Source organism: Camelus bactrianus, chromosome 22, assembly GCF_048773025.1.
Source record: "Camelus bactrianus isolate YW-2024 breed Bactrian camel chromosome 22, ASM4877302v1, whole genome shotgun sequence".
NCBI lineage: Eukaryota > Metazoa > Chordata > Mammalia > Artiodactyla > Camelidae > Camelus > Camelus bactrianus.
In genome coordinates, this window is record NC_133560.1 from 6,747,377 (window position 1) to 6,760,888 (window position 13,512).

The following is a 13,512-nucleotide window of genomic DNA, read 5'->3' on the forward strand; positions in this document are numbered from 1 at the left end:
TAAGTGTGAGACGGCTGTGATGTGCTTTAGGGAGAAAATAATCCTTGTTGGGGCATGAGTTACAGGGCTGTTGGCCATGAGATCAATGTTAATTAATTTACAACTTATATTAAATAAGGTGTCTCTAAACAGAAACACACACACAACAAGATTATGTATTGATTGGCTGACAAAAATGGTGTAGTGTAGCCAGAGGCTCACAGGAACCCATTTCCCCTGGTAGCAGTGGTTCAGTATTCACTAATACAGTGTGTGTAGGGACTTTGTGGAACATATTACCTTAAATAAGGAGAACGGACTGCATTATCATCCCCAGATGACAAAGCTAGGACACAGAATGAACCCAGCATCACATAGCTGGTGAGTGACACAGCTGAGATTTGAACCCAGGGCAATCTGGCTCCAGAACCTCTGTTCTTCCCCACCACGCCATCCTGCCTCTTGTAGAGTGACAGAATCCTGGGTGTCAGTCTTCCCTGAAGGTCAAGGTTGGGGGTGGGAGTCAGGATGCCCTGGAAGACCAGCTTCCTCTAAACATTCCAGCCTCCTGAGAGAGAACGGTATTCTGAGATGTCACGTCAAATTTGTAGCGTGTCAGTGTCCTTGGAGGCAGGGCTAGTGGGTCAGAGTTTCTTTGTAATATCAGAGTGTCCTGGGGCAGTCAGGCTGTTTTGGATGGTCAGAGTTCCTTTATAGGGTCAGGGTATCAAGGCAACAAGAGTATTGGAATTCAGTGTTTCCTTGTGGGTCCAAGTTGATGGCATGGGTCTTGAGGGGTCAGGGCTCTCATGGGGCTCAGGATCCTCTAGGAAGTCACAGTGTATCCTGGGGTAGGGGAGAGGGGTGGGCTACTTGGATCAGTGCTTCTTGACTTTAATGTTGTTATGAACTGAATGTTGTGTCTTCTCCCAGTTCATATGTTGAAGCCCCAACCCCAATGTGAGCGACGGCATTTGGAGACGTGGCCTTTGGGAGGTGATTAGGGTTAAGTGAGACCATGAGGGTGAGGCCCCCATGATGAGATTAGTGTCCTATGGAGAGAAGAGAAACTCGGGTTGAGTTTTCTCTCCATCTTGTGAAGACACAGAAGGTAGCTGTCTACAGTCCAGGAAAAGAACTCTTACCAGGAACTGAATCAGCCGATGCCTTAATCTTGAACTTCCCAGCCTCCAGAGCTCTGAAAAATGGGTGTCTTTCATATTTTGTTATGGCAGCCTGAGCTACGAGACAAGTGCACAGTCAGTTGTCCTGGGGGTCTTGTTTCATTGCGGATTCTGATTCAGTAGGACTGAGGTGGGGACCCAAACTGTGCATTTCCAACAAGCTCCCATGTGCTGCTGATACTCGTGGATCCACGGACCATTTTCTAAGCATCAAGGTCCTAGAAGATAGCCATGTTTTTCTGTCTTGAATTGTCAGGTTGCTTTTAAAGGATGTGTGTGGATTAGCACAACCTTGGGGATCACAGTCCTGTAGGTACTGTGCATTTCAAGGGGATTGGGGTGTCCTCGTTGACTCAGGGTACCATGAGATTTCAGAACTTCACGGCGGGGGGCAGGCGGGAATCTCCTAGTCTCCTAGTAGAGGTAGAACGTTCTAGGTTTCACTGCGTCCTAGAGGATCCTAGAGTCCTATCTTTAAAGGGTTGGAATGTCCTCGGGGAGTCAGAATATGCTTCCTAGAGCTAAGTAACGACCAGAAGCAGGGGACTGTGGGTGTCAGGGTGTCCCGACTGCTCAGGGATTCTAAGGGTTTCCTTGAGCAATCAGAACGTCAGCATGTCATGGGAATCTCAGGGTCCTGCGGAGTCCTGAGGTCCAGGGGGATCCGGATGCACCTGGAAATCAGATGCTCTTGAGGGTCAGGGTTTTCTGAAGGTCTGGGTGACTTTGGAAGTTCACGGAGTCCTGGGGGTTTCGGGGTGACATTTGGGGAAGGAAAGCAGAAAGAACTTGAGAACTGTGGTGTCCAGGCGACTCATCCGATGGTTCAGGTTGTCCTGAGGGGGTGTCCAGTGTATTCTGAGAATCAGGGTATCAAGAAGGGGCCAGAACACACTTGTGTCTTTTAGTTTTTTAGTTTCCTGGAAGCAGGTCTTTGGGAATCACCCACATGCTGAGATTCTAGGCAGGCCCTGCTCTGGCCCCCATTTGCACCTCCTCACCCCCTCCTCCCATGGGGGGTTCTGAGGAGGGGTCTCAGGAGGAATGCATTTTCTCCCCCTTCCCCTGCCTGCTCCCAGGAGGGGATTTAACAGGACAAAAGAGTTTGGTCCTCTGGGAATACGAGCTCTTGGCCCCAGTCCCTGGACCCTCCAGCAGAGCACCTCCCCGCATCCGGCTTGTGGTCCTCCCCTAGGAAGGGGGCTCTGGTGACCAGGCAATGATTGGATGGGCCCACGGGGGCGAGGAGGAGGTCACTGTTCCAGGGGAGCGAGGTGGTGTGGGATTGCAAGCTGGGGAAGTAGGCAGCTAAGAGCAAAGTGGGAGAAGGGCATCCCAGAGAGAAGGGGCAGGGAGAGGAACGTAGAGACAAAGCCAGAGAAACGGGGTGAGGGTGAGACAGACGGACTGAGATGATACTCAAGCAGAGGAATGGGGAATTAGGAAAAAATTAGAAAAAAGGAGCAGGAGAAAAAGATAAAACTATCTACACAGAGAGACGGGCTCGGAGACAGGTATAAACAGAGGGAGAAGGAGTAAGGTAGGCACAGAGGGGAGAGAAACAGAAAGACGGTTCCAGAGTCAGGGACTCAGGGACACGGGACCGGCTGTCTGTGGTCTCTGTCAGCCATGGAAGCGGAAGGGAGGAGTGAGCCGGGGAAGCAAAAGAAGGGGCGAGCCTGCAGCAGCCTCTGGCCCGAGAGCTGCCCGGCGGCTGGGACTCTGGCCTCCTCGGTGGGTGAGTGCATCTCCGGGGCGGTGGTTCTGAGGAAGCAGCAGGCATGGGGGCTCCACGCCCAGGCTCTTGCGGGGCCACGGTTTACCAAGAGGGAGGTGAAGAGAACTGAAAAACCAGAACCCTAGAATGTTAAAAAATAAGGGAACTATAGAAAGCAGGGGGCCGTACAAGTCCGTTGCTTTACAGAGTGGGGGACCGAGGCCCTGGCATTGATGAGACGGTTGGCAGCCCACGCCACCGCGGTGGGACGGGGGCGAAGCTGAAACCTGGCTCCTCACTCCTGACCTCCTTCTCCGAGGAAAGGAGCTGGAGGGGCCGGGGCTTTGGATCCGAGGAGAGCAGGGGGCCGAGGTGGACAGTGAGCACTGTGTGGGGACCACACCCCTGGGTCCCCATGGGGATGGGTGCCTCACTCCAGACATCTTTTCTCAGTGCATGCCTTCCAGGTGTTTCCTTTCGCCCCGTTCTCTCTTCCCAGGCCAGCTCTCAGACTAATTAGTGTGGGGGCTTAGTGAGCCTGTAGGGAGGAGAGGCAAGCCTTTCCCACGAGCTCAGGTTCCTACAGCCTGGTGGCCGGGCCAGGGCAGGGCTAGGGGAGAAGATGAAATATATGTGGGGAGGGTGGGTCTGAGCAGAAGAGGGAGGACCGTTTCATCTTCCCAGGTGGAAGGTGTAGGATGATGTGGTTGAAGGTGAGCCGTGAGAGCAGGGAGCAAGCCATGGGGGTCTTAGAGAGCCGGGCAGTTGATCACGGTGTCAGAGCAGATGGGAGATGCACAGGGTGAGACCCAGGAAGGTGGTGTGCGTGCTCAGAGAGGTGGAAGGCTGTGGAGCGGGTGCCTTACCTGGGAGTGTAATAGGAAGTGGGCACACAGCGGAGAAGTGAGGCAGAGAGACCATGAGCACCCAGGACCAGCGAGTCTGAGGGGTGGACTTCCTGTGGAGAGCGCAGCCTGGGTCGGGCTCAGGGGACTCAGAGGTGACGTGGGGCCAAGGCTGAGCTGGGTGCAGCTAGTCATGAGAGCTGAAGGGGGTCTGGTCAGGGCAGTGTGTATGAGCAGCACACGGGGCCCTAGAAGAATCTGGGGGTCCCAGCATGTGTGGTCCAGGATGGCTGCGTGGGCCATTCGGCAGCAACCCCTCCCTTGCCTCCTCTTCAGAGATGAGTGCTCGGCCCTACAGGAACCTGTCTGGTGCAGGAGCGGGGAGACCAAGGCCTTCCCCGCCAGGAGGACAGAGGGCTCGGCCGCACTCCCGGCGCCGCCACCGCACCACCTTCAGTCCAGCGCAGCTGGAACAGCTGGAGTCGGCCTTTGGGAGGAACCAGTACCCTGACATTTGGGCCCGGGAAGGCCTCGCCCGGGACACAGGCCTCAGCGAGGCCAGAATCCAGGTGAAGCTCCAGGATCCCCTCTTCCTCTGGAAGAAATGCAGGTTCGGGGCCCAAGAGCTGCTGGGGCCTACCTCCTCAGGGGCGTTCTAACCCGGAACGAAGTCCCCCAGGACAGAGCCCCACCCAGCAGGCGGTATCACCTCATCGGCAGTGGGATGTCACTTGAGTTCCACCCTAGCGCTGACTTGAATTTCAGTGTCTACCCCCAATCTTAGCAGTGATGTGAACGCCAACAGAAGTTCAATCCTAACTGTTCACATACACGTGTAACCTGGTCCCTAACCTCAGTCCGCCTGATGCACCCTCAGTCCTAACCACAGAGTTAATGAATCTTAAGTATAGACCCTAAGCTACGTCCAGCCTGGTCTGTGACAATTAAACTCACCTGTAGTCTCAATCCCGAATACCTCTAGAGCAGACTCCCCGTCCTCGGGGGAGGGAAGATGCCCCTGTGGCATAGTTATCACTTTCTTGTTGGAAGCTGACATTTCTCACTCCCCTGACATTGCAGCAGGGCAAATTCAGACATGGTGTTGGGGGCTGGAGGGGGTCTCGCTCTGGCACTAGGCCTGGCGCAGTCATGCCTTCTGCAAGAGCTTTACTTCCTCTGGGCTGTGGGAGAGGCTTCTGCCCTCTGGCGTCTTCCGTCACTGGCGGGAGAGGTCACGTGTGACAGTGCCACCCATTTGAGAGAGCGGTTCTGATGTGGCTGTTCCCCCCCCCCCCACCCCAGGTCTGGTTCCAGAACCGCAGAGCTAAGCAGAGGAAGCAAGAGCGGTCACTGCTCCAGCCACTGGCCCGTCTGTCTCCTGCCGCCTTCTCCGGTTTCTTGCCCGAGCCCCCGGCTTGCCCGTACCCCTACCCAACGCCGCCTCCACCAGTGGCCTGCTTCCCTCACCCCTACAACCATGCCCTTCCCACTCAGCCCCCTACAGGGGGGTCCTTTGCTCGTGCCCACCAGTCTGAAGACTGGTTCCCTGCCTTGCACGCAACCCCTGCTGGTCATCTGCCCTGCCCCCCACCCCCACCCAGGCTTCCCCTCAGCCTTGAGCCACCAAAGTCCTGGAACTAAGGGTAAACAAGTGCCGATGAGGTAACTTCCCAGCCTCTAGCCTCGCAAAACACAGAGGAAACTGGGCGGCTTCCTTTCTTTCTGGGGGCAAAGTAGAAAGACGGTGAAGGGGCATCTCAGACATTGGGAATGTTTAAATGGGAGCTCAGGATGAAAGCTCACTGAGGTGATTCATTGAGTGAATTTAGGGAGGTGAAACTCCTTGGAAGATACAGGTTAAAGGCCCCCAGTGGAGGTGGCCGGTGGAAGGGTGGGAATGACGGAGGCAGTAGTTGCTGCTGGTAAACGGAAATGGAACTTCGGGGGCTTCACTCATGGACATCACGATGAAAGGTCTTCATCCCCTGGGATTTAAAGTCTACCTACCCATCCATTCCCCATCACCCCGACTCGAACCAGCCATTAACTTTTCTCCCTTCTCTCCTCGAAAGAGCTTTTGAATTTCGTCCTCTCCTTTCCATCCCAGCAGACACTTTGCTTTTTCTGGCCCCATATTTCCTAGTTAATCCTCCTCCTTGGTTTCTTTAGCTCCAGTCCTTTCAACGACCAACAGACCTTGCAAATCTGATCATCATGGAAGGCTCTCCAAATGTCTCATAAACAATAAATAAATAATATCTGATTTGCTTGGCCTATAAGAGTCTTCAGCATTGCCGTCAACCTAACTTGTAAGTCAACTGTGTGCTTTAACACCCGTGATTTTGTAATCAAGCAAGAGCTCGCGTGCCTGTGGCGCAGAAAGCCACACTCTGACAGCGGACTTCTGCAGTAAAGTGTTTATGGCGGGGCACCAAGCAGTGGAGTGGGGGACAAGTCTCAGATCCACTCCAACTTGGTCTTTGAGTTGGGGGTGTTTTTGAAGAGGAAGAGCAAAGAAGCTGGGATTAATCATCCTCTTGTGACATTTCTGAATTGCAGTTTCTGAAATCGGGATGTCTCTGGCTTATGATTTCTGGCCAGGTGGTCCGTGGCTGGGGGAATCTGAGAGCTCTTCTTGCCCTGGGGAAATAACCTGAGTTTGCACATTAATGATGATATCTCTAATAGCAATGCTAGTACAGCAACGATGTTGTCAGCAACAGCAGTGTCAGTCATTAAGCATGTTTAAGACAATAGCGGTTTTAGCCACCTGACTCTGCTGAGTGTTCAGTGAGCACAGGATTGAGGTCAGAGGGGGTGAGCAAGGGAAGAAACTTTTGAAAGGAGAGATTAATCATGCACTTGGTAAGGGAACTCGGTTTTAAGGAGGTTTCTGATAGAGAAAAACAATTTGACTAAAGGCAAACTTTTCCAAGGGCAAACCCTGAGTCTTGAGACTCTTAAGAGGTCATTCCCAGGAAAGAACTTGCTGTGAGTGCCTTAGTCTGCGCTCTCCCGACAGGAACCCGGTGTGGCGTAGTTGGGGGAGCCATTTCTACATCCTGTTGCTTATAATGTACTTGTTTTACTGGTGATTTACTTACTTTTATGTAGGCCTACCTCGCTTATTAGCAGGTCCATAGAAAAATTCTGAGTAAACAAGCCTCTAGGGATTTTATGTGCAGTTTTTAAAATACACATTATTTTAAAAAATCTAGACTCAAACCCTCTGTAATACACAACTGCACTTGCATGTAATTATCTCCTTGGCCAGACTGCCTTCCGGAAGGACAGTGCTGGTTTGCATCCCCCCTCAGACGTGTCAGTGTCAGTTTCAGCACATCCTTACTGACCTTGATCGGTTTTGACAGTTTGTTAACTGAGAGTGATGCCTCCTTGGTTATTTTTTCAGTTTTCATTTAATCGATTGCTAGCGAAAGTTAAAACAGTTTCCTGTTTATTGGCAGTTTACGTGTTTCTTTCTTTTTGGCGTTGCTTCTCTGAGTCAGTTGTGTGTTTGTGTTATCGATCTGCTCATCTTTTGTTAGTGCTGCAGAGCTCTGTGTGTATTAGGGATCTGAATACCTGTTCGTGTGTCGTAACTATTTTGTTACCATATGGTTATTTGTTTTTTAGCCTTTCTAAACAAGGGTTTCCTGAGAGGATTAAGCCCTAATGCAGTAGGAGCCTACTGTGTGTAACGAATTAACTTCTGTTTTCAGCGTCTAGAATGGCACCAGTTACGTAGAACGGGCAGAATTGAGAAAGCAGTCAGTCAGTTCACTTCCTGTGTTCTGTGGTTCAGATGAGGAACCCCAGGTGAGAAATCACCCCTTGTTTTTACTGGCTCCACCTATGCTTTCTTCATTATTTGGATCAAAATATTATGCCTTGAATCATCTGGAATTTATTCTACTTTGTGCAGTAAATTAGTCATCTAATTTCCCCTCAACCAGCTAGCTAGTTTTTCCAATATAATTTATTTAATAGTTTAACACTGATTTGTAAAAACTTTTTTTCACACATTAAGTTCTCACATGGGATAGTTGTAAACTCCTAATTCTTTTCCACCAGTTAGCTTCTCTATTCTGATACCAGTAGCCTAGTGTCTTAATTACCAAAAAGTAAGGATTATAGATACCTTTAAAATGTTACATTTTCTTATCTAAATATGAGGTGTTCCCTGTCATTTTTTCCAGACTTCTCTTATGTCTCTCAGGAAAGTTCTTGGATTTTTTAAATAAAACAAATCTTAATAGGAGTCTTATAAACTACAAAAGTTATATATGCTCTTTGTAACAAGTCAACTCAAAAGATTTTATGTACGTATCAGACATATATATGAATATATGTATATATTAGCCTGGATTAATCACAAAAAAACTCGAGCAAAAATTTTTTTCAGAAAAATACCTTCAATATATCATACCATTTATATAAAGTTTTGAATATGCAAAATAACTTAAAAGTGACAAAAATTTTAGATGTATATTTTTGCATATTAAATATTAGAATGCATATATATGTGTGTGTGTGCATATGTATATATGTATATATATATATATATATGTATATAAAGTAAAATTTGAGAACATGCAGTTTCAGGAAGGAGAAAGCACAGTGTGATCCAGGAGCTACACAAAGGGGTATTTAATTCTTCTGGGGGTACTTCTGTGTTTGTTACATTAGTTAGTCCTAAGACTTTTTTGAATATCTGAAATATTTCATAATAATTGTTCAAGTTAAAGGTCTTGTCCATCAATCCCCATTCAGCTCAACATGAGGTAATATTAATAGTGTGTATCTGTCTGCAACTTATTACGCTCATAGAAAGATATACAGACATACACAGACATACATTTTTCCTTTCTAAAAAAAAAAATGGGATCCTACCATTTGTTTGTTATCAAAACACACACACATACATATATATATATATATATATATATATATATATATATAGATGTATATAGATACCTTTCAAGTGGCTCATATAGGTTTTATTGCTTTTATTCTATTGACTGGCAATTTCATGAGCTGCTTAACCATTCCCCTATCAAGAGTTGGTTTGATATTTTGGTTGGTTTTACCACCACAAATACCAGTATTAGTGGATAGAGGGACCCCCAAATTGGAAAACCCACCAAACAAGTGGGCGCCCCCCACAACCTAAACATGTTGTCCACCGACTGAGAAAGAATTCTCAATAGAGGCTTAGGGACAAAGTAGAAAAAAAGAAAGCTATTTTATTGCTCAGAAAGAGAGAAATAAAGGAGCCAGCAGCCATGAAGCCAGCCAAGACAGCTCCAGCGCCCTATCGGGCCACAGGGTCTTTTATTGGAAGGCTCTACAATCGTTATCTTAATTCCAGTGGGGCCAATCATCTTCTACTATTGGCTCTTTCCTCCTGTGGCACTAACCCCTAAAACAGAGACTTCTGTGGCGAGGAGAAAAGAGAACAAAGAAAGACATACTGGGCTATGTCCTTGGGATGGATGCAGCAGTTGTGGAACATAAAATGTACTTTTGTAATGCTATGTCCTTGGAACCAAGGATCCAGCTGCTGGGTGAGAGAAATAACCTGCTTTTTTTTTTTTTTTTTTAACAGCCTGGCATTTTCTTTCCCTTGTTGTTAATCAGCCAGGGTCAGTAAGCCTGCCTAGCCACCTCTTTCACCACTGCAGTTGTTTCATTAAAGGATAATTCTCAAAAAAAAAGGTAAAATCATGACACTCATAGATATGTAAGTTTTATTTAACTCATTATTAATAAGGCAACGATAATGATGTCAAAGCCAGTGCAAAGGACAAAGAACAGACATATTTATAGATGAGGACTACAGAAACGAATGGAGGCAAAGTTGGCTTCTTTCCTGGTAGAGGAGGGAAGTCAACTGACCTTCCAGGGGACAGGATTTATTTATATGTCTATAGACAAGAATTATTTTGCATTCCTATCAGTTATCCACAATTTAGAGTTGTAAATTAGCTCAAAGACAAAGAAAGCCTCAGTGCCCACAAAGAATCAAAATCAAATCACCTGGAAAGGTGAGCCCTAAACAGCACACAGCTTTCCACTGAGTCACATTGTCCTCCTACACGTTCCTCTGGTACAGGTGCTTTTTACTTCTATAGGACAGACGACCCAAGGTGGGATTGCTGTGTTAAAGGGTTATGTGCATTTAAAATTGTAAGAGACACCGCTTGATCAGTTTACTAGGGAGTTCGAGATCTGCAGAAACTAACTACTACACATAAAATAGATAAACAAGTTTCCTCTGTACAGCACAGGGAACTATATTCAATATTTTATAGTAACCTATAATGAAAAAGAATATGAAAACAAATATATGTATGTACATGTATGACTGATACATTATACTGTACACCAGAAATTGACACATTGTAACTGACTATACTTCAATTAAAAAAGTCTGCTCTAGGGAAGATACTGCCAACGTAATGAGAAGACAAGACAAAGACTGGGAGAAACTCTGCAAAAGAATATATCTGATAAAGGATTTATCAGATATTTTTATTGGGTAATATTTTATCAGATATTACCCAAAATATACAAAGAACACTTAAAACTCAACAGTAAGAAAGTAACTAACTGGATTAAAAAATGGACCAAAGACCTAATAGACACCTCACTGAAGAAGATGGCAAATAAGCACATGAAAAGATCATTGTATGTCCCACAGCATATGTCACTAGGAAAATGCAAATTAGAACAATGAGATATCTCCACGTACCTATTAGAATGGCCAAAATCCAGAACACTGACAACACCAAGTGTTGTCAAGGATGTGGAGCAACATACATTGCTTCTGAAGGGAATGCAAAACGCTACAGCCACTTTGGAAGATGATTTAGCAGTTTCTTACAAAACTAAACATACCCTTACCATATGACCCAGCAGTCAAGCTCAAAAGAGTTGAAAACTATGTCCACACAAAAACCTGCACATGGAAGTTTATAGCAGCTTTATTCAAAACTGCCAAAACTTGGAAGCAACCTAGATGCCCTTCAGTAGGTGAACTGATAAACTGTGGCACATCCAGAAAATGGAATATTATTCAGCATTAGAAAGAAATGAGTTATTACACCATGAAAAGACACGGAGAAACCTTAAGTGCATATTACATAGTGAAAGAAGTCAATCTGAAAAGGCTGCATACTGTATGATTCTAACTATATGACATTCTAAAAAAGGCAAAAGTATAGAGACAGTAAAAATATCAGTGGTTTCCAGGGGTTAGGGGTGAGGGAGGGATGAATAGGCAGAGCACAGAGGATTTAGGCAAACTACCCTGTAATGGTAGAAACGTGTCATTCATTACACATTTGTTCAAACCTATAGAATGCACAACACCAAGAGTGAACCTTACAGTAAACTACAGACTTCAGGTAATTGTGACATGTCAGCTGTAACAGATGCACCGCTGTGGTAGAGATGTTGATACAGGGGAGGCTACGATGTGCTGGGGTAGAGAATATACCAGAAATCGCTGTACCTTCCTCTCAATTTCGTTGTGAACCTACAACTCCTCTTTATACCTTCTTTGTCTTTTTAAAACAAAACAAAACATAAAACTAGTCACCTCTCCCAATCTTTGCACACTAGTTCTGTGCTAGAGCAGTCCTTTACTAATTAGTTGGCTTGCTCTCAGCCTAGGGATCAGATGGATGAGAACGTAAGCTCTTCTTAACTCTTTTCTGGACATGCATCTCGGTTGGATCTTATGTTGCTTTTTCAGCTGCTTTCAAATATCTTGATTTCCCAAAGTCTCAACGCAGCCTCCCCTCAGGGCTGTAAATGGTCTACCCGCTGTTTCTACCTTTAATGCCTGGCCCAGGGTGTCTGTGGGACGGCGGTCTACCCACAGCTTTCGTGAGCAGCGCCTGCTACTTTTCCCCACCTGAGTGCCAAGTTAGACAAACTTGAGTCCAGTACTTCTGGCAGCCCTCATACAAGGCAAAACTTTACAGATAAAGGCTTCTGTGTTCCCTCTTGATTGGAGCAAGGGAATTGGGAACTCAGCTTTGACTGCTCCAGACCAAGACCTTGCCGCACTGAGGAAGGGACAGGTCAAGAGCAAATAAAAATGCCACAAATTTTCCCACGACTTCAAATGCACTTTTTTTTTCTTGAGTTAGTGTTCGTTTGGTTGCTGTAGATCTTTTACTGGTTTCCAGAGCTTTCATATGGTTATTTTAGCCAGTTTCTGGTTGTTTTTCACACATCTAAGACAGATTGAGGGCTTGGAGCTTCCTGCTAGGCCATTTTGCTGACTTCTTCTACCATAACCATTTGATATGGACATTGTACTAGAAATCATAGCCCACTCAAGATAGCGCTTAAAAGGTAGAAAACATAAAAGAAGCAAAAGTTTTGCAAAAGAACCGAAACTGTCATTCATGTGTTACATGATATTACACAGAAAATCCAAAGCACCAAACAAATTCATTGTTGGAATTTATAAGACTTTTGGTAGTAAGCTATATACAAACCCAGTACTTTATAAATGAAATTTTAAAAGAGATACCATTTACAATAGCTTCAAAAATATTAAACAGCCACAAATATAACTCATGAAAATATGTAATATTGCTATGGATAAAATATATGGAAAGTTATCAGACCTAAAAAAAAAGGAGAGCTGTACCATGGTAATGGATGGTTAATGTTAGAATCGGAGAAAAACGACCAGACACAGCTCAACGTCAGAATCAGGTTTATTGCAAAAAAACCTGCAGAGCGGGTCTCCAGTTGGAACTGTAGCCAGAGCTCTGCGTACAGGCTTGGTTATTTATGCCTGGGGGTAGGAACTGATTGGTGGGTCCTTATGCAAATGAGGGATGCTGAAGGTGAGAGGGGTGTGTTGAAAGGATGCTCCCTCCAGCGGCTCTCGCTCTCACTCAGGTCCGGGGAGGGTTTTACAGGCGGAGGGGGATTTTTACTAAAGGCGGATGTTGTGGCTTGCATTCAGCTCAGCTTGTCCTGAGATGGCGGCTGATCAAAATGAAGTTGGTTTTGCCAGTTAAAATCAAAGTTGTTACGATATCAACTTTCCCCAAGTTGATTTACAGATTCAACGAATCTAGTCAAATTCTAAGCATTTTTATTTACAAGTTGTCATGACAATGGTTTGTTATGCCCGTGAGTTATTCTAGCAAAGACAGTTGAACAGAACTTATGTAAGGACACTTCAACGTTACCTTATCAGAGTTTAGTTATCTGCTGTGTTAACAAAGAGTGGTATTACATGCTGCAGCCTACCCGGGCGCCTACCACAGATACCTCCCACACACTCTTTTCACTTCTTCCCATAACGCTTGTTTTCTAAACTGCTATATAATTATGTTCATGGCTTTTTGTCTGCTCTCCACCTCCTACCCTCCGTCTAGTACAAAAAAAGTTTCCCAGAGCAATGATCTCTGTTCTGTTCGCTGACGAATTTCAATAGGTAGGGGCTTGGCACACAGCAGGTGCTCAACACACTTCTGTTGAAAGACTGAAGGGGAAACAGGTGTGTTCTCGGCGATTGTCTACTTGCTTACTGTCATTTTCGCAGATGCCAAGCTACACGACGCTGCCCTCGGCGAGCCTCTCCTTCCGGAAGAACCGGGAACCCAGGAACCCGCAGTCGAAGATGCGCTGCGGCGAGGCCAGAACGCGGTCTGGGCACGTGACAGGTTCAGCCAGGCCTCCCCTCGCAGACGAGTGCGGAGAACTACACTTCCCAGAATCCGTGGGTTCTCGCGTGGACTACATTTCCCAGAGG

At 46.3% G+C, this 13,512-nt stretch overlaps 1 protein-coding gene and 1 long non-coding RNA gene across 2 annotated transcripts; one reads left to right on the forward strand and one right to left on the reverse strand.

Annotated features, from left to right (window-relative positions):
• Positions 1 to 671: 671 nt before the first annotated feature.
• Positions 672 to 6,945, forward strand: PROP1 (PROP paired-like homeobox 1). The gene is made up of 3 exons (XM_045510095.2): positions 672 to 2,901; positions 4,062 to 4,294; positions 5,028 to 6,945. The coding sequence occupies exons 1-3, from the start codon at positions 2,793 to 2,795 to the stop codon at positions 5,364 to 5,366; spliced, it is 681 nt and encodes a 226-aa protein (XP_045366051.1). The 5' UTR covers positions 672 to 2,792; the 3' UTR covers positions 5,367 to 6,945.
• A 5,500-nt stretch (positions 6,946 to 12,445) lies between these two features.
• On the reverse strand, positions 12,446 to 13,506 carry LOC123614383 (uncharacterized). Its single transcript, XR_006721737.2, has 2 exons — positions 13,289 to 13,506; positions 12,446 to 12,740 (listed from the first exon to the last, which is right to left on the reverse strand). It is a non-coding gene; the product is annotated as an uncharacterized LOC123614383 (long non-coding RNA).
• Positions 13,507 to 13,512: the final 6 nt, after the last annotated feature.

Excerpts from the sequence above, each read along its gene's own strand:
- PROP1 (XM_045510095.2), top strand. The coding sequence starts at position 2,793 with ATGGAAGCGGAAGGGAGGAGTGAGCCGGGGAAGCAAAAGAAGGGGCGA. Across the intron at positions 2,902-4,061 it reads GACTCTGGCCTCCTCGGTGG|AGATGAGTGCTCGGCCCTAC; the intron begins GTGAGTGCATCT and ends CCTCCTCTTCAG. Across the intron at positions 4,295-5,027 it reads TCAGCGAGGCCAGAATCCAG|GTCTGGTTCCAGAACCGCAG; the intron begins GTGAAGCTCCAG and ends CCCCCACCCCAG.